This window comes from Schistocerca gregaria, chromosome 6, assembly GCF_023897955.1.
Source record: "Schistocerca gregaria isolate iqSchGreg1 chromosome 6, iqSchGreg1.2, whole genome shotgun sequence".
Classification (NCBI taxonomy): domain Eukaryota; kingdom Metazoa; phylum Arthropoda; class Insecta; order Orthoptera; family Acrididae; genus Schistocerca; species Schistocerca gregaria.
The window spans coordinates 32,824,089-32,848,099 of record NC_064925.1 but is presented as its reverse complement, the minus strand read 5'-3'; the positions used below and the strand labels follow the sequence as shown (position 1 = coordinate 32,848,099).

General features: G+C 45.3%; 1 protein-coding gene across 1 annotated transcript in view; it reads right to left on the bottom strand.

Annotated features, from left to right (window-relative positions):
- Positions 1-23,293, bottom strand: part of LOC126278037 (cadherin-related tumor suppressor) — an 817,086-nt gene extending 793,793 nt beyond the window's left edge. The window contains 1 exon segment of the mRNA XM_049977779.1: positions 22,571-23,293. Coding sequence (XP_049833736.1) covers positions 22,571-23,281 — 711 coding nt within the window. The 5' untranslated portion in view covers positions 23,282-23,293.
- Between the last annotated feature and the right edge of the window lie 718 nt (positions 23,294-24,011).

Here is a 24,011-nt window from a genome sequence, read left to right as displayed (position 1 = left end):
TAATTCTTCATTTTCACTCAGAATAGCAATATCATCGGCGAATAGTATCACTGATAGCCTTTGAATTTGAATTTCAATTACACTCTTGAACCCTTCTCTTATTTCCATCATTGCTTCTTTGTTGTACAGATTGAACAGTAGTGACGAAAGAGTACATCCTTGTCTTACACCGTTTTTAATCCGAGCATTTCGTTCTTGATCGTCCACCCTTATTATTCCCTCTTGGTTCTTGAACATGTTGTATGTTACCCGTCTCTCTTTATTAGTTACCCGTATTTTTCTCAGAATTTCGAGCATCTTGCACCAATTTACACTGTCGAAAGCTTTTTCGAGGTCGACAAATCCTACGAACGTGTCTTGATTTTTCTTTAGTCTTACTTCCATTATCAACCGCAACGTCAGAATTGCCTCTGTCACGCTTTTCCCTTTCCTAAAGCCAAACTGATGGTCATGTAACACATCCTCAATTTTCTTTTCCATTCTTCTGTATATTATTCTTGTCAGAAACTTGGATGCATGAGCTGTTAACCTGATTGTGCGATAATTCTCGCACTTGTCAGCTCTTGCAGTCTTCGTAATTGTATGGATGATATTTTTCCGAAAGTTAGACGGTACATTACCAGACTGATACGTTCTACACGCCAACGTGAATAGTCGTTTTGTTGCCACTTCCGATAATGATTTTAGAAATTACGATGAAATGTTATCGATCCATTCTCCCTTATTTGATCTTGAGTTCTCTAAAGCTCTCTTAAATTCTAAGCAGTCTGTACTGCTCATCTTTTAACACAACCGTATTACAGCACACCCCGAGGTTGTACAAATTGCAGTCATAAATTTGTTTTGTTTAACATTAATAGGTGAGCCCACTCGGAGCGAAAGCATACTAGACCCGTTAGCAACAAATAATCCTGGACAAATAGGAAGTATCGTGACGGTTACAGGAATTAGATACCACGAGGCAGTTGCTGCTAGGGTGAATACCGTAACACCCTCGAGCATCAAAAAGAAACGCAAAGCACATCTATTTAAAAAAAGCCCTCTTAAGAGACAGTCTCCACTCCTTCCGTTCTGATCGTGTACGCGTAGAAAAGATGTGGTATGGTTTCAAAGAGGCAGTATCGACGGAAATTGAAAGATGTATACCACATCAATTAATAAGTGATGGTTCTGATTCCCCGTGGTACACAAAATGGGTTAGCTCGCTGATGTAGAAGCAACAAAAAATGCTTGCCAAAATTAAAAGAACGGAAAATTCCCAAGATTGGCAAAGTATTGCACAAGTTCGAAAGATAGCGCGTTCTTTAGTGAGACATGCTTATAATACTTTCCACAATGAAACTCTGTCTCGCAATCTGGCAGAAAACCAAAATACATTCTGGCCATATATAAAGCACACCAGTGGCAAGACGCAATCAATACCTTCACTGCGCGATAACAACGGTGGCGTTATTGACCACACTGTCACAAAAGCAAAGTCATTAAACACGGGTTTCCGAAACTCCTTCACCGAGGAAGACGAAGTAAATATTCCTGATTTCCAATCAAGAACAACTGCCGTGATGAGAAACATAGAAGTAGGTATCTTCGATGTAGCAAAGCAGCTTAAATGAGGCAAGGCCTCCGGTCCAGATTGTATACCACTCGGGTTCCTTTCAGAGTATGCTGATACAATAGCTCCATATTTAGCAGTTATATTCAACCGGACCTAAAGACTGCAAAATTGCTCAAGTCACACCAGTACCCAAAAAGGGAAATAGGACTAATCCGCTGAATTACAGGCTCATATCACTAACGTCGATTTGCAGTAGGATTCTAGAACATATACTGTGTTTGAACATTATAAATTCGTCGAAGAAAACGATATATTGACACATAGTCAGCACGGATTCAGAAAATACCGTTCTTGTGAAACACAACTAGCTCTTTATACTCATGAAGCAATGAGTGCTATCGACAGGGGATCTCAAATTGATTCCATATATTTGGTTTTACAGAAGGCTTTCGACACCGTTCTCACAAGCGTCTTCGAACCAAACTGCGTGCCTATGGAATATCACCTCAACTCCGTGATTCGTGATTAGCTGTCAGAAAGGTCACAGTTCGTAGTAATAGATGGAAAGTCATCGAGTAAAACAGAAGTAATAGCCGGCGTTCCCCCAGGAAGTGTTATATGCCCCCTATTGTTCCTGAACTATATTAAGGACATAGGAGACAATCTGAGTAGCCCTCTTAAATTTTTTGCAGATAAAGCTGTCATTTACCGTCATTTAAAGTCATCAGATGACCAAAACAAATTGCAAAATGATTTAGAGACGGGTTCATGGTGCGGGTTCCTGTAGTCATGTCCTAGTTCATGAACCACGGGCAACGTGTGAATGGCCAAGCAAGCGGTCCCGACAGTCGGGATACCAGTTACTTTGGAATAAGGATGGGCATCTCGGACATATTCTGAGCCGTGGTCACCTTTGTGTTCATACGGCAAAGACTACCAAATCCACCGGTTAGTCCCTCAACCGTTAGGGGTAAAACTCAATGGGACTTGGGGCAAGTAAGGCTAGCAACCTGCTTCCCCGATACTTTAAATATGATGCTGGAGACAATCAGAGCAAAATGCCTCGGACCTTTGGAGGTGACGGAGTCCCACCTCTAACTGGCAAACCAGGGACTCCTAAAATACGATTTGGCAAACAAATGGTAATGAGATGGGGAGCTATTAATATCAATGGGGGCTACTCTGGGAAGAAGGTAGAGCTGGCAGAGGCTGCATGTAAGGTGGGGCTGGACGTTTTAGCTGTTAGTGACATTCGGGTAAGGGGTGAGAAAGAAGAGGAAGTGGGAGAATGCAAAGTCTACCTGTCAGGAGTGAAAGCAGGAATAGCACAATGGGGTGTAGGGCTTTACATCAGGAAAGAAATGGAACCCAGTGTATTTGCAGTAAGGTATGTAAACGAACGACTGATGTGGATAGACTTGACAGTGTCTAGCAAGAAAATTAGGATTGTGTCAGTATATTCGCATTGTGAAGGGGCAGATCAAGATAAGATGGATAGCTTTTATGAGGCACTCAGTGATGTAGTGGTTAGAGTAAAGAACAAGGACAGTGTTCTGCTCATGGGTGATTTTAATGCCAGGATTGGAAATCGAACAGAAGGGTATGAAAAGGTTATGGATAAATTTGGAGAGGATATGGAGGCCAACAGGAACGGGAAACAACTCTTGGATTTCTGTGCCAGTATGGGCTTAGTAATCACAAACTCCTTTTTTAAACATAAGAACATCCACCAGTATACTTGGGAAGGCAGGGGAACCAGATCTGTCATTGACCATATACGAACAGATCAGGAATTCAGGAAGGCTGTGAGGGACACACGTGTATTCAGGGGATTCTTTTATGACACTGATCATTATTTAATCTGCAGTGAAATTGGGATTATGAGGCCGAAAGTGTAGGTGGTCAGGTCCATATGTAGGAGGATAAGAGTGGAGAAACTACAGGATAAGGAAATCAGGCACAAGTACATAACACTGATCTCAGAAAGGTACCAGTTAGTTGAATGTAGTCAATTACAGTCATTGGAAAAGGAATGGACGAGGTACAGGGACACAGTACTGGAAGTGGCTAAAGAATGTCTTGGAACAGTAGTGTATAAAAGTAGGATGAAGCAAACAGCTTGGTGGAATGACACAGTCAAGGCAGCCTGTAAAAGGAAAAAGAAGGCGTATCAAAAATGGCTACATACTAGAACTCAGGTAGACAGAGAAAGTTATGTTGAAGAAAGAAACAAAGCCAAACAGATAATTGCAGCATCCAAGAAGAAATCTTGGGAAGACTTTGGAAACAGGTTGGAGACTATGGGTCAAGCTGCTGGAAAACCATTCTGTAGTGTAATTAGCAGTCTTCTAAAGGGAGATAAGAAGGAAATGACAAATATTTTGGACAGGCCAGGGAAACTGCTGGTGAATCTTGTGGATGCCTTAGGCACATGGAGGGAATATTTTGAAGAGTTGCTCAATATAGGTGAAAATGCGATCAGTAATGTTTCAGATTTCGAGGTAGAATGGGATAGGAATGATGATGGAAATAGGATCACATTTGAGGAAGTGGAGAAAAAGCAGCTGGGGTGGATGAAATGAAGTCGGAACTCATCAAATACAGTGGAGTGTCAAGTCTTAAATGGGTACACAGGATAACTGAAATGGCCTGGGAGTCGGGACAGGTTCCATCAGACTGGACAAAAGCAGTAATCACACCAATCTTTAAACATGGAAACAGAAAAGATTGTAACAAGGTATCTCTTTAATCAGCGTTGCGGGTAAAATCTTCTCGGGTATTGTTGAAAGGAAAGTGCGAGTATTAGCTGAGGACCAATTGGATGAAAATCAGTGTGGGTTTAGGCCTCTTAGAGGTTGTCAGGACCAGATCTTACGGCAAATAATGGAGAAGTGTTATGAGTGGAACAGGGAATTGTATCTATGCTTTATAGATCTAGAAAAGGCATATGACCGGGTTCCTAGGAGGAAGTTATTGTCTGTTCTACGAGATTATGGAATAGGATGCAAACTTTTGCAAGCAATTAAAGGTCTTTACATGGATAGTCAGGCAGCAGTTAAGAGTTGACGGTAAATTGAGTTCATGGTTCAGAGTAGTTTCAGGGGTAAGACAAGGCTGCAACCTGTGTCCACTGTTGTTCATATTATTTATGGATCATATGTTGAAAACAATAGACTGGCTGGGTGAGATCAAGGTATGTGAACACAAAATAAGCAGTCTTGCGTATGCGGATGACTTAGTCGTGATGGCAGATTCAGATTCGATTGGAAGTTTGCAAAGTAATATTTCAGAGCTAGATCAGAAATGTAAGGACAAAGGTATGATGATAAGCATCTCCAAAACGAAAGTAATGTTAGTAGGAAAGAAATATAAACGGATTGAGTGCCAAATAGGAGGAACAAAGAACAGGTGGACGGTTTCAAGTACTTAGGATGCATATTCTCACAGGATGGCAACATAGTGAAAGAACTGGAAGCGAGGTGTAGCAAAGTTAATGCAGTGAGCGCTCAGCTGCGATCCACTCTCTTCTGCAAGAAGGAAGTCAGTACCAAGACTAATTTATCTGTGCACCGTTCAATCTTTCGACCAACTTTGTTGTATGGGAGCGAAAACTGGGTAGATTCAGGTTAGCTTATCAACAAGGTTGAGGTTACGGATATGAAAGTAGCTAGGATGATTGCAGGTACTAGTAGATGGGAACAATGGCAGGAGGGTGTCCACAATGAGGAAATCAAAGAAAAACTGGGAATGAACTCTATAGATGTAGCAGTCAGGATGAACAGGCTTAGATGGTGGGGTCATGTTACACGCATGGGAGAAGCAAGGTTACCCAAGAGACTCATGGGTTCAGCAGTAGAGGGTAGGTGGTGTCGGGGCAGACCAAGGAGAAGGTATCTGGATTCGGTTAAGAATGATCAGAAGAGGCACCAATGTTAGCACTGAATAGGGGATCATGGAGGAATTTTATAAGGGGGCTATGCTCCAGACTGATCACTGAAAGGCATAATCTATCTTAAATGATGATGACGATGATGATCTGTATGGTTCGAAAAGTGACCATTGACCATGAATAAAGAACAGTGTGAAATTATTCACATAAGTACTAACAGAAATCCGCCAAATTTCGATTAGGCGATAAGCCACTCAAATCTGAAGGCCGTAAATTAAAGTAAATACTTAGGGATTACAATTACAAATAACCTAAACTGGAGCGATCACATAGATAACACCGTGGATACAGCAAACCAGAGACTGCAATTCACACTTAGAAGGTGCAACAGGTCTACTGAAGAGACTGCTCACACCACGCTTGCCCGCCCTATTCTGGAGCACTGCTGTGCGGTGCGGGATCCGCATCAGGCGGGACTCACGGACGTCATCGAAAAAGCTCAAAGAAGGGCAGCTCGTTTTGTATTACCGCGAAGTGGGGGGGGGGGGGGGGGGGGAAGAGAATTGGACGGGCTATCATTAAAACAAGACTTTTTCGTTGCGCGGGATCTTGTCATGAAATTTGAATCACCAGTTTTGTCCTCCGATTTCGAGAACATTCTGTTGGCACCCACCTATATAGGGAGAAATGATCATCACGATATAATAAGAGAAATAAGGCCTCGCACAGAAAAACTTAAGTGCTCGCTTTTCCCCCGCGCCGTTCGAGAGTGGAAAGGTAGAGAGACCGCTTGAAGGTGGTTCAGTGAACCCTCTACCAGGCACTTTATTGTGAATAGGAGAGTAAACACGTAGAAGCAGGTGAACATAATACTCACGTATAATGATTCCGACACGAATTAACGGAAACAATGGTAGTAAACCATTTCTGATCTCGTCACGTCCAAAGGCACGTTGGCTGTCTCGGGAAGGCTTTGGGCATTCGCAGGTGCACTGCCGCGCGCCCTGGAACCACTCAGTACACTGCAACGTCAAGCAGCTGACACCCAAGCCTCCAGCTGTCATTCACTCAGACTGGTACCAAGCGTTGTGTGTCGACAGAGTGTCCACCAAAGCTCCGGTTTAGTTCGTATTATGTCCTGTCGTCCTGCAGATCGAGTGTAAGCGGTAATTAAAAACACGCCAGAAGTACTACATGGCAGGAAAGGGTTTCTGTGAACAGCTGTTCACCTTGGCTTCCGTGGGTGAGTTGGTAGAGCGTCACATCAACGTAGTGGGGTCCTAGATTCGAATCCCACTTACGGTAATTTTACCTTTTTAGGCACGAAACTGTTATAAGGGAGAACATTCTCCTAGCATGTAAAAAGACTTCTTTCAGTTTGTAGAAATGTTCTTTTGGAGGTCTGCCTTCACTTCGTTCGTTAGAAGTAGCAAAACTGTAGAGTACATTTGTGTGGATAGGTGTCATGTTCCGTCGAACATGTGCAACAGAACAGACACCACTCGTGATGTTACATAGCGACTATTGTGTGATCACAACAACCGAAATAACTGAAGATGAGAAGAAGTGTGCGGAATTCCTACTGCACATAATTGATCAGTGGTATGCGTCACGAAATTTTAACCCTGGATAGCTGATGCCAGTAGGAACCAAAATTGCTAATGTTGTGTACGCACAATTTTTAAACTACGGAAACTTGGCACCACGCGTTCCGATTGATCTCTTACTTGTGAATGCCTCTGACTTGAGGTGGAGACAAACAGCAAGACCTGCTCCACACGTGTGCGTATCACGCTGGGGCAGTGACGGGGCGAGGGACGTTCGTATTGTGAACCGACAACCATAGCGGTGCCCGTCAACCGAAGAACGGTAACAGGGCAATCCCGCAGCGTAATATCAAATGGACTTTTTCATGACCACGAGTGACGTAAGTCATTTCCTTTATAATCACAAGTATTTTACCCAACGTCCTTCAAATGATTCAAATGGCTCTAAGCCCTGTGGGACTTCACATCTGAGGTCATCAGTCCCGCAGACTTAAAGCTACGTAAACTTAACTAACCCAAGGACATCACGCAGATCCATGCCCGAGGCAGGATTCGAACCTACGACCGTAGCAGCCGCGTGGTTCCGGACTGAAGCTCCTAGAACCGCTCGGCCATAGCGGCCGGCCAACGTTCTTCTTTTGTCGGCGCTATAGTGACCATTGTAAACACTGCCACCACATTCCCCACGCAAGTGCTGGATTTAGAATCGCGCATTCGATATCTACCGTTTCGGGCCCGCGGCTTCGATAGGCAAACATTCTTGGAAATTTCCTTTGAATAAACCACTATAGCTCCCTGGCAAGTGGCAGTATTGTCCCCAGCTTTCAACTGCGAAGCGCAAACGGCTGTTAGACGAAAACAACTGCCGTTTATAGAGCTGCGACAACACCGAGGCGCCGCGTCAGAGACACAGACGAAAACGCGTTACCTGATTGCTCGAGGTAAGTGAGCAAAGTAGCTGGGCTAAGCTTACTGCAAATGTTATGGATCTGCTTTCGTACTTCACCTCCGACACTTCTTTATCAAAATTCAATGTGTCATATCTTCTTTGAAACTACCACATATAGTTGGCACTCGATGACCTGTTTATTTGTTAACTTTTTAACCCAAATATCATAGACAGTGCAGATTCCCTAGTTAGTGCAGATCTGTGTAACAAAAGGTGCGAAATTTTTATCCATTTGCGTTGTCCGATGAAATTGCAGCCTGGGAACACATTTATGCAAATGATCATTGGGACTGTGTGACTTTTGCTTGTTTTCCTCTGGTACTCGAACCCCTCAGCCCACACTTGACGCCACCCGCTGCTCCGCAGGCGCTGCCACAGCACCCTGCCAGCAGCGGCCGCCGCGCGCGCCCACACTCTGTTCCCCGAGGTGACTCCCTGCGGCACGACTAGCGCTACTTTTGGTGGTGCGTGCCGGCCGGCGGTTCGACACGACCAATACGGCTGGGGGTGCACAGTTCGCTTTGGCCGGCAAAGCATTCTCAGCGGGATTCAGAACCTGCAGCGTTCTCCTGAAGATGACGACCACTTGTATAGCCGAAATATTGAATCGAATCGATTTTATCATCCGGCAGCAAACCCGAAGCGACTTTCGACACTGTAACCCTTGGTAACGCCAGTCTCATAGGCGGATATAAAATTTCTCAGCGCACTGTTGGCACACGTTGACTGTTATTTTGACCTGAGATTTCGACCGTGCTTCAGTCGTGAGTTGCAGTTATTCACTGTTTCATTTCCACGATAGTATCGTTTTACTAGCGCACATACGTCGGCCACACCGTCTCAAAGCCGTATATTACTGTAAAGGCAAGAATTTTCCTCCGTCTGATGGCCGAATATTACTTTAAACGAGTACGTTTTTCTTCTATTATACTCCCTAATTTCCAAATATTTCCTTATTTATAGATGGGTATTGGTGGACGGGTACTTGACGTGCCACAAAGAAACAAAATAATGGTGCAGATGGGTTTAGAGAGTTCGGGGAGAGCGGTGACGATTATCATTCAGACGAATCTTATGTTCTTGATGAAGATCGCCTGTCAGATTCAGACCGCGGCAGTGATTCTGAGACAGAGGTGAATGATCATCTGAACTCGTTCGAGAATGAAAGGGTAGTCTTGACTTTGTTCAAAAGAGGTTCACCAAATGGCTCGGAGCACTATGGGACTTAACTTCCGAGGTCATCAGTCCCCTAGAACTTAGAATTACTTAAACCTAACTAACCTAAGGACATCACACACATCCATGCCCGAAGCAGGATTCGAGCCTGCGACCGTAGCGGTCGCACGGTACCAGACTATAGCGCCTAGAGCCGCTCGGCCACCCCGGCCGGCTTTCAAAAGAGGGGAAATGATGACACCGGAACTGACCTAGCTTACCGTGGCAAGCTGAACTGCTTCACTTAGAGTTACAGAGCGCCCATTTGTGGCACTAATACACTGAGACATACTAACTCAGAACTGCTAGTCTTAAGGAATAAATTAAAGAGTCCTTCCTCCTCCAGTTATAAAGATGCAGACAAAACTGAAATTGAGGCGTTTATTGGTTACATGGTTCTATGTTCCATTTCAAGTCTGGACGTCAAAAGCTAGCATCTCTTTTTGCCGGGCGTCCCATTTTTCGTGCAAATATGCCTCTAACCCTCCACCCCCCTCCACCACCGATGAACCATGGACCTTGCCGTTGGTGGGGAGGCTTGCATGCCTCAGCGATACAGATAGTCGCACCATAGGTGCAACCACAACAGAGGGGTATCTGTTGAGAGGCCAGATAAACGTGTGGTCCCTGAAGAGAGGCAGCAGCCTTTTCAGTAGTTGCAGGGGCAACAGTCTGAATGATTAACTGATCTGGGCTTGTAACACTAACCAAAACGGCCTTGCTGTGCTGATACTGCGAACGGCTGAAAGCAAGGGAAAACTACAGCCGTAATTTTTCCCGAGGGCATGCAGCTCCACTGTATGGTTAAATGATGATGGGGTCCTCTTGGGTAAAATATTCCGGAGGTCAGATAGTCCCCTATTCGGATCTCCGGGCGGGGACTACTCAGGAGGACGTTGTTATCAAAAGAAAGAAAACTGGCCGTTCTACGGGCCGGAGCGTGGAATGTCAGATCACTTAATCGGGCAGGTAGGTTGGAAAATTTAAAAAGGGAAATGGATAGGTTAAAGTTAGATATAGTGGGAATTAGTGAAGTTCGGTGGCAGGAGGAACAAGACTTCTAGTCACGTGACTACACGGTTGTAAATACAAAATCAAATAGGGGTAATGCAGGAGTAAGTTCAGTAATGAATAAAAAAGTAGGAATGCGGGTAAGCTACTACAAACAGCATAGTGAACGCATTATTGTGGCCGAGACAGATACGAAGCCCATGCCTACCACAGTAATACAAGTTTATATGCCAACTAGCACCGTAGATGACGAAAAGACTGATGAAAGGTATGATGAGATAAAAGAAATTATTCAGATAGTGAAGGGAGACGAAAATTTAATTGTCATGGATGGCTGGAATTCGATAGTAGGAAAAGGAAGAGATGGAAACGTAGTAGGTGAATATGGAATGGGGTTAAGGAACGAAAGAGGAAGCCGCCTGGTAGAATTTTGCACAGAGCATAACTTAATCATAGCTAACACTTGGTTCAAGAATCATAAAAGAAGGTTGCATACATGGAATAAGTATGGAGTTACCGACAGATTTCAGATAGATTATATAATGGTAAGACAGAGATTTAGGAACCAGATTTTAAATTGTAAGTCTTTTCCAGGGGCAGATGTGGAATCTGACCACAATATATTGGTTACGAACTGTAGATTTTAACTGAAGAAACTGCAAGAAGGTGGGAAATTTAGGAGAGGGGACCTGGATAAATTGATAGAACCAGAGGTTGAACAGAGTTTCAGGGAGAGCATAAGTGAACAATTGACAGAAATAGGGGAAAGAAATACAGTAGAAGAAGAATGGGTAGCTTTGAGAGATGAAATAGTGAAAGGAGCAGAGAATCAAGTAGGTAAGAAGAAGAGGGCTAATAGAAATCCTTGGGTAAAAGAAGAGATATTGAATTTAATTGATGAAAGGAGAAAATACAAAAATGCAGTAAATGAAGCAGGCAAAAAGGAATACAAACGTCTAAAAAATGAGATCTATAGGGAGTGCAAAATGGCTAAGCAGAGTTGGCTAGAGGACAAATGTAAGGATGTAGAAGCATGTATCAATAGAGTTAAGATAGGTGCCGCCTACAGGAAAAGTAAAGAGACCTTTGGAGAAAAATGAACCATTAGCATGAATATCAAGAGCTCCGGTGGAATCCCAGTTCTAAGCAAAGAATGGAAGCAGAAAGGTGGAAGGGAGTGTATACAGAGTCTATATAAGGGCGATGTTCTTGAGGACAATATTATGGAAATGGAAGAGGACGTAGAAGAATATGAAATGGGAGATATGATAATGCGTGAAGAGTTTGACAGAGCACTGAGAGACCTAAGTCGAAACAAGGCCCCGGGAGTAGACAACATTCTATTAGAATTACTGATAGCCTTGGGAAAGCCAGCCCTGACAAAACTCTACCATCTGGTGAGCAATATGTATGAGACAGACGAAATACCCTCAATCCCGAAGAAAGCAGGCGCTGACAGATGTGAAAATTACCTAACTATCAGTTTAATAAGCCACGGCTGCAAAATACTAACACGAATTCTTTACACACGAATGGAAAAAACTGGTAGAAGCCGACCTTGGGGAAGATCAGTTTGGATTCCGTAGAAATATTGGACCACGTGAGGCAATACTGACCCTACGACTTATCTTAGACAATAGATTAAGGAAAGGCAAGCCTACGTTTCTAGCATTTGTAGACTTAGAGAAAGCTTTTTACAGTGTTGATGGGAATACTCTCTTTCAAATTCTGAAGGTGGCAGGGGTAAAATACAGGGAGCGAAAGGCTATTTACAATTTGTACAGAAACCAGATGGCAGTTATAAGAATTGAGGGGCATACAACGGAAGCAGTGGTTGGGAAGGGAGTGAGACTGGGTTGTAGCCTAATCCCGACGTTATTCAGTCTGCATATTGAGCAAGCAGTAAAGGAAACAAAAGAAAAATTCGGAGTAGAAACTAAAATCCATTGAGAAGAGATGAAAACTTTGAAGTTCGCCGATGACATTGTAATTCTGTCAGAGACAGCAAAGGAGCTGGAAGAGGAGCTGAACGCAATGGACAGTGTCTTGAAATGAGGATATAAGATGAACATCAACCACAGCAAAACGAGGATAATGGAACGTAGTCGTATTAAATTGGGTGATGCTGAGGGAATTAGATTAGGAAATGAGACACTTAAACTGATTATGGTCGAAGTAGAGAGGATATAAAATGTAGGCTAGCAATGGCAAGGAAAGTGTTTGTGAAGAAGAGAAATTTGTTAACATCGAGTATAGATTTACATGTCAGGAAATGGTTTCTGAAAGATTTTGTATGGAGTGTAGCCATGTATGGAAGTGAAACCTGGACAATAAATAGTTTAGACAAGAAGAAATGTGGTGCTACAGAAGAATGCTGAAGATTAGATGGGTAGATGAGGAGGTACTGCATATAACTGGGGAGAAGAGGAATTTATGGCACAACTTGAAGCAGGGATCGGTTTGGTAGGACAAGGTCTGAGGCATCAAGGGATCACTAATTTAGTATTGGAGGGAAGCGTGGAGGGTAAAAATCGTAGAGAGAGACCAAATGATTGAATACACCATGCAGATTAAGAAGGATGTACGTTCCAGTAGTTATTCGGGGATGTAGCGGCTTGCAATGGATAGAGTAGCATGGAGACCTGCATCAAACCAGTCTCTGGACTGAAGACCACAACAACAACAACAACAACAACAACATATGTCTCTAAAACAACGTGAAGTTTTGCTGGTGGCTTTCAGATTTGATGATGAATCTACTCTCGAACAAAGGAGAAGAGATGATCCTGTAGTAGCTGTGTCCAACAGTTTCACCACCTTTATTTCTGTCAGAAGATATACTCCAAAGGAGCACATGTTTGTATTGACGAGAGGCTAATCCCAGTTAGTCAGATGCCGATTCAGAAGGTATTTGCCCAAGAAACCTGGTAAATGTGGCATAAAGGTCATGTGTCTCACAGATGCACATTCATCGTATCTATGTAATACTTATATTTATGTGGGGAAAGATTGCGATGTAGCATCACTATCAGAAGAAGAGAAAAAGTTCCAAAAGCCAACACAGTCTTTGATATATGGAACAAAGAGGAGTATCACACCAGACAACTGGTTTTCCTCCATTAAATTGTGTAAGGTAGGAATGATCATTAAAATAAAATAAGAGAAATCAGAGCTCGAACAGAAAGATTTAGGTGTTCGTTTTTCCTGCGTGCTGTTCGGGAGTAGAATGGTGGAGAGATAGTATGATTGTGGTTCGATGAACCCTCTGCCAAGTACTTAAATGTGAATTGCAGAGTAGTCATGTAGATATAGATGTAGCATACCCGTTTATCATCTGAATTTCTTCTTGGTGTAGCAATTTTAATGGCCATGTGTGTTTTATACTTTTCCAGCTTTGTCGTTAGTTCATAGCGCTGGTGATGAAATGTGGTAGAGATTACACAATGCCATTAATAAAAAAGTTACAATAAAATAACACAGTTATTCACTGCTCGTCACAGCTGTCCAGGTGACAGCAATCGACAGACGTACGAGTGTGCAAAACTCTCTGCAAAGGCGACACGACTATGAAAGAGGCAGCCTGAGCGGGCACAACATTCGAGACGAGCGCCCGAAGCGCGCGTTTCCACCTACGACGCCCCCGGCGGCTCTGTCTGTTACAGTCAGCCCACGTCATCACGTCTTCTGCTGTGAGTCGAGGAAAGTTTTGCAAACAGAGTGTACAGTGTATCTACTATCAGAAAACTAATAGCAATATAGCTCAACTGGATGGACACTCACAGAAATAAGTGCTGTATTTGGGAAAATCAATGGTGCATCCGTAAGTAAATTACGAGAGTGTGTTAAAGCCTACAGTACTGGCTTAGGGAAAGAGAACGCGGAAGTTAAATGCTAAAACAGGTCGCAAATGGAGGTTTGCCCAACAAGCTATGAAAAGTTACATATTGGCCATATTAAGAAGTGGAAGAAAAATTAACAAATGGGTAAGAAATAACACGGAAGTTGAAGACGAGACAGCTAGTGTTACCAAACTGAAATGGAGATGGGCTGGCCATACTGTGAGATGAAATGAGGAGAGATGTACTAACGGGCTCTGTGTCGAATGAGCTGCATTAAGAAAACAGCGTGAGGGCGACCGAGCGGAAGGCACGCTGACGAGGCGAGGAAAGCTGAAGGTGTACATACCTAGGCAGGAAAGCTGAAGGTGTACATACCTAGGCAGGAAAGCTGAAGGTGTACATACCTAGGCAGGAAAGCTGAAGGTGTACATACCTAGGCAGGAAAGCTGAAGGTGTACATACCTAGGCAGGAAAGCTGAAGGTGTACATACCTAGGCAGGAAAGCTGAAGGTGTACATACCTAGGCAGGAAACGCTAGTGCCCAGCGGCGGATAACGTGAGGTGGGTCTGAAATTCTGAATAGCATTTTACGGGATCCATCAAGTATATCGTGTTTGTACCCCCTGATCCGGTTTCTCTACCTGAACTTAGAGCAAGAATATACGCCGCCACTTAACAAGTTATACCTACTACAACGAGTTTGGGAAGAAATTGACTTCCGATGGGATGTGTGCACTATAACCAACGATAGTCACATGCAACATCTTTAGTTTAAGGTAAAAAGCTTGATGTGTTTCCCTACAAAATAACGCTAAACTCAGCTCGACATCTTCTCTCAGTAAATTTATATGAATTTTTAAAATTGTAGAGTCCTTTTGAAACACCCTATACACGTGAAACCTCCGCCCCCGATTCCTTAAGGGGTCGAACTCTCATGTATACAACACCTTGAAACACAGAGTGCTCTCATTAACAAACACTGAATGAGTGTAGTGTAATTTGCGCTCTATTTTAAGAAAAGGTAGTATTTCACGCGATGTTTATGGCGGCATATCTTCTCAGCTATGTGCCATACAATGATATAATTTTCCAGCTACATTCAGTGCTGTATGTGCATACTGTCTGCAAATGTGTTACTAATAGAGTTGGTAGTAAGGAAGTAATAAGTTAAAACGTCAAGACAGTGTTGAAGTTTCACTGTATGAGCAGCGGAAATGTAGAATGCAATCAACTTTTTTCTTTCATTAATTTGTGATGCTGTCAGCGAGAATAAGTTTCGCAAAGGTTTGAAATGACGCGTAAAGTTTGCTGGAAGTTGTTCAGTGCACTCATTCTCAGATATCACACGAATATAGTCTGGCTAATTTGTATGCTGCGGGTAACACCGCCTTAAGATGCAGTTTCTCACTGTAATTTCGGATTTATTTTCTTCGCCTATTAGTGAGATTGAGTCTATGAGAGTGGCTGGGCCTAACATACTATACTGAACCGGTATAGGCATGCGTGTTCAAATACAGAGATATGTAATTCGGCGCTGCTGTCGGCAACGCCTATATAAGGCAAAAAGTGCCTGGCGCAGTTGTTTCATCGGTTACTGCTCCTACAATGGCAGGTTATCACGATTTAATTCAGTTTGAACATGGTGTTGTGCCCGTACGACCATTTCACGAGTGTCCCGTGAATATCAGGAATCCGGTAAAACGTCAAATCTCCTACGTCGCTGTGGATGGAAAAAGATCCTCCAAGAATCGGACCAACGACAACTGAAGAGAATCGTTCAACGTGACAGAAGTGGAACCCTTCCGCAAATTGCTGCCGATTTCAACGCTGGACCAACACCAAGTGTCAGCGTGTGAACCATTCAACGGAACATTATCAGTACGGGGTTTCGGAGTGGAAGGCCCACTTGTGTACCCTTGATGAATGCACGACACAAAGCTTTATGCCTCGCCTGATCCTGTCAACATTGACGTTGGGCTGTTCATGACTGAAAACATGTTGCGTGGTCGGACGAGTCTGGTTTCTAATTGTAGCGTGAAGATGGACGTGTACAGCTATGTAGACAACTTGAAGAATCTGTGGACCTTGTTGACACGGCCAGCTACGACTCTGACGAGGGACACATACGTAACAACGCTGTGTCATGCATAACCTGCATCCATTCATGTCGATTTAGCATTTCGACTGACTTGGTCTATTCTAGCAGGACAATACGACGTCCCACGCGTCCAGAATTGCTAGAGAGTGGCTCCAGGAACACTCTCCTGAGTTTAAACACTTCCGCTGACCACCAATTTCCTCAGACATGCATATTATTGAGATTATCTGGGATGCCTTGCAACGAGCTGCTCGGCACCTTACATGAGAGCTTATACGTCTTAACAAGGAAATGAATACATCACCTAACGTACTTTCGCGATAATTAGCATATTTTCCTGTCAAAATGTACACTATGTAATGCAAAGGGATGGCACTCAATTCGACGGTATTAACACACCGAACCCAAATCCTGCATGTCAATGAGCATAAGATGAAAAAAGCTGCTGAAGGAAATGTCTTAGTGTGGAGGCAGACGCAAGTTGCGCCATCACGGCCTGAGTACGACGGAATACTTCTAAAAAGGGGTCGATGACGTGCAGCTAGAGGTACAACAAACGTCCCAGGCGATACATCGAGGGGATCAGGAGGCGGCGCAGCGCTGCTTGCTATGGAGAAATTCTTTAGAAAACTGCGTTCGGGAATGTCCAGATGGATACAAACAGACCAGTGATGCAGTTGATCGTGGGAAATGTTCGTGGTGCGCTCTTGATGTACGTGTGTAATTTTTAGGCGTCAGGAGCGGGCACAAAATGTATTGGCTGAAATAAACACGGAAGCAATAGAAAGGGGCAATATTTCGACGCAGTTTAAAGGTAGGTCCTTTGCGGTTGGCAGAGGTAGTTTCCGCAAGATGAAAGGAACACTCTCATTGGTTTGAAAAAGCCATGACATGAAGCATGAAAGGACACAGGTGGGGGGGCAGTGTGCTACAAAAGACTTCAGGGACTCTCCTCTGAACCAGGTGAACAGGGCGCATCAATCTCTGTACGACGCCAAAAGAGCAGTTTTGTGTGAACACTGCGTTCACTTTGGCTGACATTCAGCTAGAAATTAGCTGAAGAGTCGTTGATCTCTGATGGTGGAGAAATGAAACAGCCACATAGTTAATTGTTGTTGTAAGAACTGAGAGGGCACTGAAGAATACGTGCTGCACCATCTATACATCTGTATATCGCCATATTTTCCAGACTAAGGATGAGTGTATGTTATCGCGCCTAATGAGAAACAGAGGACAGTTTCTGCTGATATAATCAGTAAAGGTTTTGATTAGCTTTTTATAGTATATTCTGACGGCGAGAGCAGTCAAGCAGCCAACAGCACATTGCAGCTGAAAGGTGATTGCTGCTGGCAGATGCGTAAAGTTGTTGGTTCACCAGCTTGCGTCCACTGTGAACTCGAGCAACCTTGAGTAATCTTTTGGTTCATCTTGTCACAAAAACAAACCATCCTTCGTAGACTTGACTGTCATCCTAAACAGTAGCGAACTTAGAACCGGAATAGGACGATTTTTCGTAATATTGGCAGACTTGACGGTGTAATAGTAAGAATAATCGTGTAGAGAACCTTCTATTTAAATTTGATATTGTTGTGTTCAGGGTTATTTCTACTAAACATGGCATAATGCGACTGTCCTGTGTGTCTTGTCACAATCGACGTAAATTCGTCTAGCTCTTTGACAATAAATCTGAAACTAAACAAACTGTGTACAGCCAAACACTGATGTGCTCTGTCACAGAACAAGGCTCCACTCCTAGCCCCAGCCATTTACTGTACAGACGCTAACCACTCACAGGCTGCTTTTGTTGATGTCTGACGAGTGTGAAAAGGAGTGAAGTGTCAGACCAGGACTCGATCACAGCCAAGCTCGTATACACTTAGTGTGTGAAGTTTGTCTGCGGAGTCTTCGTGGGACGCAGGTAGGTTTTTAGTTAGTTATTGTCGTTGAAGCGTACTACAGATGTTGAAAAAAGGCAGGGGGACACAGACTCTAGACGTGCGAGCGACACAAAGACTGCGGGTGGTTAAGCAACACAGGAGAATTATTATGAGCACAAAAGGCAGGGAAAGTAATAAATGGATCAGGCAACGGAATGAAGTACGATACCTAACTGCGAGTGTAAGGGAAATGAAATAAATGCCGACGGGACTTGCAGTTTTGAGAAGAGACTGTAGGTCGCCTTGTAAGTCTTCTGCTGTGATCCGAGAGATAACGACAAGGCGTAAGCATATATTGTGCCTAGAAAGTGTGCAGGAGGATTTTATTCGGCAGTGGGCACCTAAAAACTGATGGTAATGATGTTCTAAGGAATATGCTCACCGAACAAAGTTTGAGTATTTCTCTTAAAAGGAAACACTGATCGCTTGTAGTGCCACAGGTAGTGTACAACTGCTGTGAGGCAGCGATACGACCCTCCATCAGCGAATGAAGTCGTGGCAGTGAAGCACCAGTCGGTCGTATGGAATCATCTCAGTAAGGTGGATCGACCTGGAGTCGTGTCAACGTGTCAGGAGTGAGCCTCAGTGTCTGGATGTGACAACGAAAACGACAGGAATGAAGTTGCCCGACTTTTTACGCGAGCTCTTATTTTTCTTATTCTGCAGCGGACAACTGCTTTGTTTTACTGATTACCACCCTTATTAGCTTATCACATCAGTGACACGCCATCCCCTATTCCAAACACAGGGGCGTCAGGAAACTGTTTAGATATTTATTGGCCATAAAAGATTATTGTAGTTTAGTGAAAAAATGTTGCAACGGACAACACCTTTGTTTTAATGATAGACACCATTATTTGCTTATCAGCGGCACTCCTTTCCCCATTTGTTAATAACACAAAACGAGCTGCACTTGTGCGGAGTTTTTCAATGTTTGCCATGAATCCTATCAGGTAAGAATTCTATACCGCGCAGCAAATACTCCAGAAGAGGACAGAGAGCGTATTGCAGGGAGTCTAGTAAATTCGTTACGCGTTCTAATTGTCCTGTCTATAAAACGCATCTGTATCTCCTGAGGTGACTAATTCGTTATGCAATGTACTTATTAGAGTAGGGAAACAGTGATAATAGACAGTTTTTAAAATTATGTAGATTCTATACAACTAGCGTAGTTTGGAAAGTTGGCATAACCACCACCAGATGGCGGCGCCAGGGCAACGAGCTTCCCGCATAACAATAACATGCCGCCCTTTGTAAACACTCCAAACTTGCAGGTGCTCTGCGTAGACGTCTGTCGTGCGGACGCTTCTCTGTTGTTATCGTGTAGTTACCTGTGAAGGTGGAAGAAACCGAGATCCGAGCAGTGGTTATATATTTAGTAAAGACAGTATGAAAGCGAAGCAAATTCATTCCATTTCCAAAACACAGTGCAAGACTGATATTCCAACTATTTCCAAGTGGACAAAAGAGTTTCAGTTTGGGCAGTTAGCATGACGATCTGCGTAGTGTACTGCCAAGATATGCCACTACCCCAGAAATCATATGCAAAGTGCACTGAGAATCGTCGACTCAAATTACGAGAAACTGCTGAACCTGCAACGAAATAATACGAACGAGCGTACCGCATTTTAACTATGGAACTGGACATGAGAAAATTATCTGGCAGATATGGTGTCGCGACTCTTAACAAATGATCAGAAACGCATCAGAATGGAAGTGTACGAACAATATATGACCCGTTTTCAGAGCAACCGACAAGATTTCTGACCACAGATGGAAGTTGACGCATGGTGCAGGGAATGGCAATTGAATCTGAATGTAGAGAAGTATAATGTGCTGCGAATACGTAGAAAGAAAGATCCTTTATCATTTAGCTACAATATAGCACGTCAGTAACTGGAAGCAGTTAATTCCACAAATTATCTGGGAGTAGGAGTGATTTAAAATGGAATGACCATATAAAATTAATCGTCGGTAAAGCAGATGCCAGACTGAGATTCATTGGAAGAATCTTAAGGAAATGCAGTCCGAAAACAAAGGAAGTAGGGTACAGTACACTTGTTCGCCCACTGCTTGACTACTGCTCACCAGTGTGGGATCAGTACGAGATAGGGTTGATAGAAGAGATAGAGAAGATCCAACGGCGAGCAACGCGCTTCGTTACAGGATCATTTAGTAATCGCGAAAGCGTTACGGAGATGACAGATAAACTCCTGTGGAAGACTGCTAGAGAGACGCTCAGTAGCTCGGTACGGGCTTTTGTTGAAGTTCGAGAACATACCTTCACCGAGGCGTCAAGCAGTATATTGCTCCCTCCTATGTATATCTCGCGAAGAGACCAAGAGGATAAAGTCAGAGCCCACACAGAGGCATACCGACAATCCTTCTTTCCATGAACAATATGAGACTGGAATAGAAGGGAGAACCGATAGAGGTACTCAGGGTACCCTCCGCCACACACCGTCAGGTGGCTTCTGGAGTATGTATGTAGATGTAGGAGTTGAGCACACTACTATACACCTGAGACAAAATAACAATCAGAACAGCGAAAACACGTCGATTCGGGGCCATGGTGTCACTTTTCTGGGATGTGAAACGGATTTTGCCCATAGATTATCTTGCCACAATTGAAACAGCTACGGGACATTATTACCCTAACCTCTCGGCTCGACAACTGCAAAAAATAAACGATAAAAAGGCCGATTTGGCAAGGAGCCAAAACGCGTCCACACACAGGTGTCGTTGCCTTCGCAAAAATACCAGAACTGAGATAGGGGCCCTCACCACTTCAACGTTAGTTGGCTCCACGAGACTGGTACATCTTCCCCAAGCTCCACATTTTCCTCAGTGGACGGAGATTTTGTCGAAGAAATGAGAGCCGGATCGAGGCGGTGTAACACGGTTGCATCGGTCTACAGGGAGATTACATTGAGAAATAAAGAAGTTACAGTGAGGTAGCGTGAAGGAAGCGTGGCGGGGAAAAACCGTAGAGGGAGACCGAGAGAAGAATACAGCGGTCAGATTCAGAAATGTGTAGGTTGCAGTAGTTACTCGGAGATGAAGAGGCTTGCACAGGCTCGAAGAAATCTGTGTATTGACACACAGTCAACACGGATTTAGAAAATATCGTTCTTATGAAACACAACTAGGTCTTTACTCGGACGAAGTGGTGAGTACTATTGACAAGGGATTTCAAATTGATTCTGTATTTCTCGATTTCGAGAAGGCTTTTGACACTGTACCACAGAAGCGGCTTGTAGTGAAAAAGAGTACCTATCGTCTCAGTTATGTGACTGGGTCCGTGATTTCCTGCCAGAGAGGCCACAGTAGAACTGGTTCAAGTGGCTCTGAGCACTATGGGACTTAACATCTGAGGTCACCAGTCCCGTAGACGTAGAACTACGTAAACCTAACCTAACCTAAGGACATCACACAGATCCGTGTCCGAGGCAGGATTCCAACCTGCGACCGTAGCAACCGCGTGGTTCCCGAATGCAGCGCCTAGAACCGCTCGGCCACCGAGGCGGGCTAGAGGCCACAGTTCGTAGTAATTGACGGAAAGTCGTCGGGTGAAACAGAAGTGATTTGTGGCTTTCCGCGAGGTAGTGTTATAGACCCTTTACTGTTGCGTCTCGATATAAACGATTTGGGAGATAATTTGAGCAGCCGTGTGAGGCTGTTTGCAGATGACGCTGTCGTTTATCGACTAGTAAGATCGTGAGAAGACGAAAACAAATTGCAAAAGGATTTAGAAAAGATGTATGTATGGTGCGAAAATTGGCAATTGGCAGTAAATAATGGAAAGTGCGAGGTCATCGACAAGGAATCCGCTAAACTTCTGTAACACGATAGGTCAGTCAAATGTAAAGGCCGTAAATTCTACTAAATAGCTGGGAATTACAGCTACGAACAACTTAAACTGTACGGAAAACTTAGGAAATGTTGTGGGGAAGGCTAACGAAGACTGCGTTTTATTGGCAGGACACTTAGGAAATGTAACAAGAGATCTACTAAGGAGACTGGCTGCACTACGCTTGTCCGACTTGTTTTAGAATACTCCTGAGCGGTGTGGGAGCCTTACCAGGTAGGACTGACGGAGTACATGGAAAATGTTCAAAGAAGGGGAGCACGTTTTGTATTATCGCGAAATAGGAGAGAGATGTGACAGAAATGATACAGTATTTGGTGAAGAATCTTCCTACGAGTCACCAATCACAAACTTTCTCTTCCGAATGAGACCTGCATGGGGAGAAATGATGACGGCGATAAAGTAAGGGAACTCGGAGCTCGCACGGAAAGATGTAGGTGCTCGTTCTTTCCACGGGCTTTACGGGCTTGGAATAATAGATAACTGTGAAGGTCGTTCGACGAACACTGTGCCAGGCACTCGAATGCGATTTGCGCAGTATCGGCCTAGATGTATGTGAGGACAGAGTAGAACGGAGAGCTGTACGGAAGCAGTCTGGGGACTGAGCAGCACGACGACGGCAGTGAGGTAAGCCGCTTGCGAGCCGCAGCTCGTTGCGCTACCTGCAGGACGTGCGTGCCGGGCGGCGCGCTCTCGTTGAGCGAGACGGTGTAGTCGCTGTGGTCGAAGATGGGCGGGTTGTCGTTGACGTCGAGCACGGTGACGTTGACGAGCAGGAAGCCGAAGCGCGGCGGGTCGCCGCCGTCCCGCGCCGACACGTTCAGCTGGTAGCAGGCGACCTGCTCCCGGTCGAGGCGCGCCGTCGTCTCCAGGTGGAGGTAGGTGTAGGGCAGCTCGCCGGCGGCCGCCGGGCTCTCCGTCACCACCAGGCGAAACTTGTCGTCGCGGTTGCCGGCCACGATGCGGTAGTCGTCGGAGACGCCGTTGGCGCCCGCGTCCGCGTCCGACGCGGCGTCCAGCAGCAGGCGCGTGCCCGGCGCCGCGCTCTCGCTGAACGACACGGCGATGCTGGGCTCGGGAAAGGCGGGCGCGTTGTCGTTGACGTCGAGCACGGTGACGCGCACTTCGATCGGGTAGGTGGGCTGGCTGGACAGCACGACCAGGTCGTAGCGGTCGGAGCGCAGCGCCTCGCGGTCCAGCTCGGCGGCGGTGCGGATGGCGCCGGAGCGCGCGTCCAGCGTGAACTCGCGCGGCGCCTCGTTGAAGCGGTACGTGAAGCCGGGCTGCGTGGGGATGGCGCCCACCAGCGAGCCCACGGGCGCGCCCTCCGCCACCTGCAGCGAGACGCGCGTCTCCACGGCGCGCGACTGCATCGCGTCGCCCGCCGCCGGCGCCGCCGCCGCCGCCCCCGCCGGCGCCGGCGCCAGCAGCGGCAGCAGCAGCGGCAGCAGCAGCAGCGGCAGCGGCAGCGGCGGCGCCGGCGCCGGCATGGCTGCCCCAGCGGCCGCCGCCTCACTCCATGTCAGCCGCCGCCGCCGCCGCCGACCGCCCCCATCTGCCGCCCTCCCAGCGTGCGCCCCCTGCGAACAGACCGACACACAAACTCAGCACCTCCCCTGGTTGCAGCCTCTATCGTTAGCAATTCCTACGTTGCACAGTTAGACGTCAGCAGTCACTACAGTTCAGTTGACAGATTTTCGTTAGTAGTTTTCGCTAGGACCGGAAATGTTACTCGTGTTTGCCAGTTCTGAAGAAAGACTAGTTTTTTTGTATGTCCCCCTTTGCTTACGACACATCTGTGTAAGTGCGGATCGTCATCATTTGCTAAGGCCTTTGTACCACTTCAACGCAGGGTCGGCCTCGTTACTACTCGTTTGGCGGTGTCACCGACTGAAGCTGGCCAGGCGCCCTCCGTGTCGCCACTCCGTTTGCTCCGGGACGGAATTAGTGTGCCCCGGCTGTCTGCGTCTAGTCTAAACCGTGACATAGGGCGAACGTTTTCAAATGTCTGCGGAGCGTCTAACTGAGGCGAGACCTGGGCACCAGCCTGGTATTCACGTAGTGCGATGTGGAAAACCGCCTAAAAGCCGCACACCAGCCCTC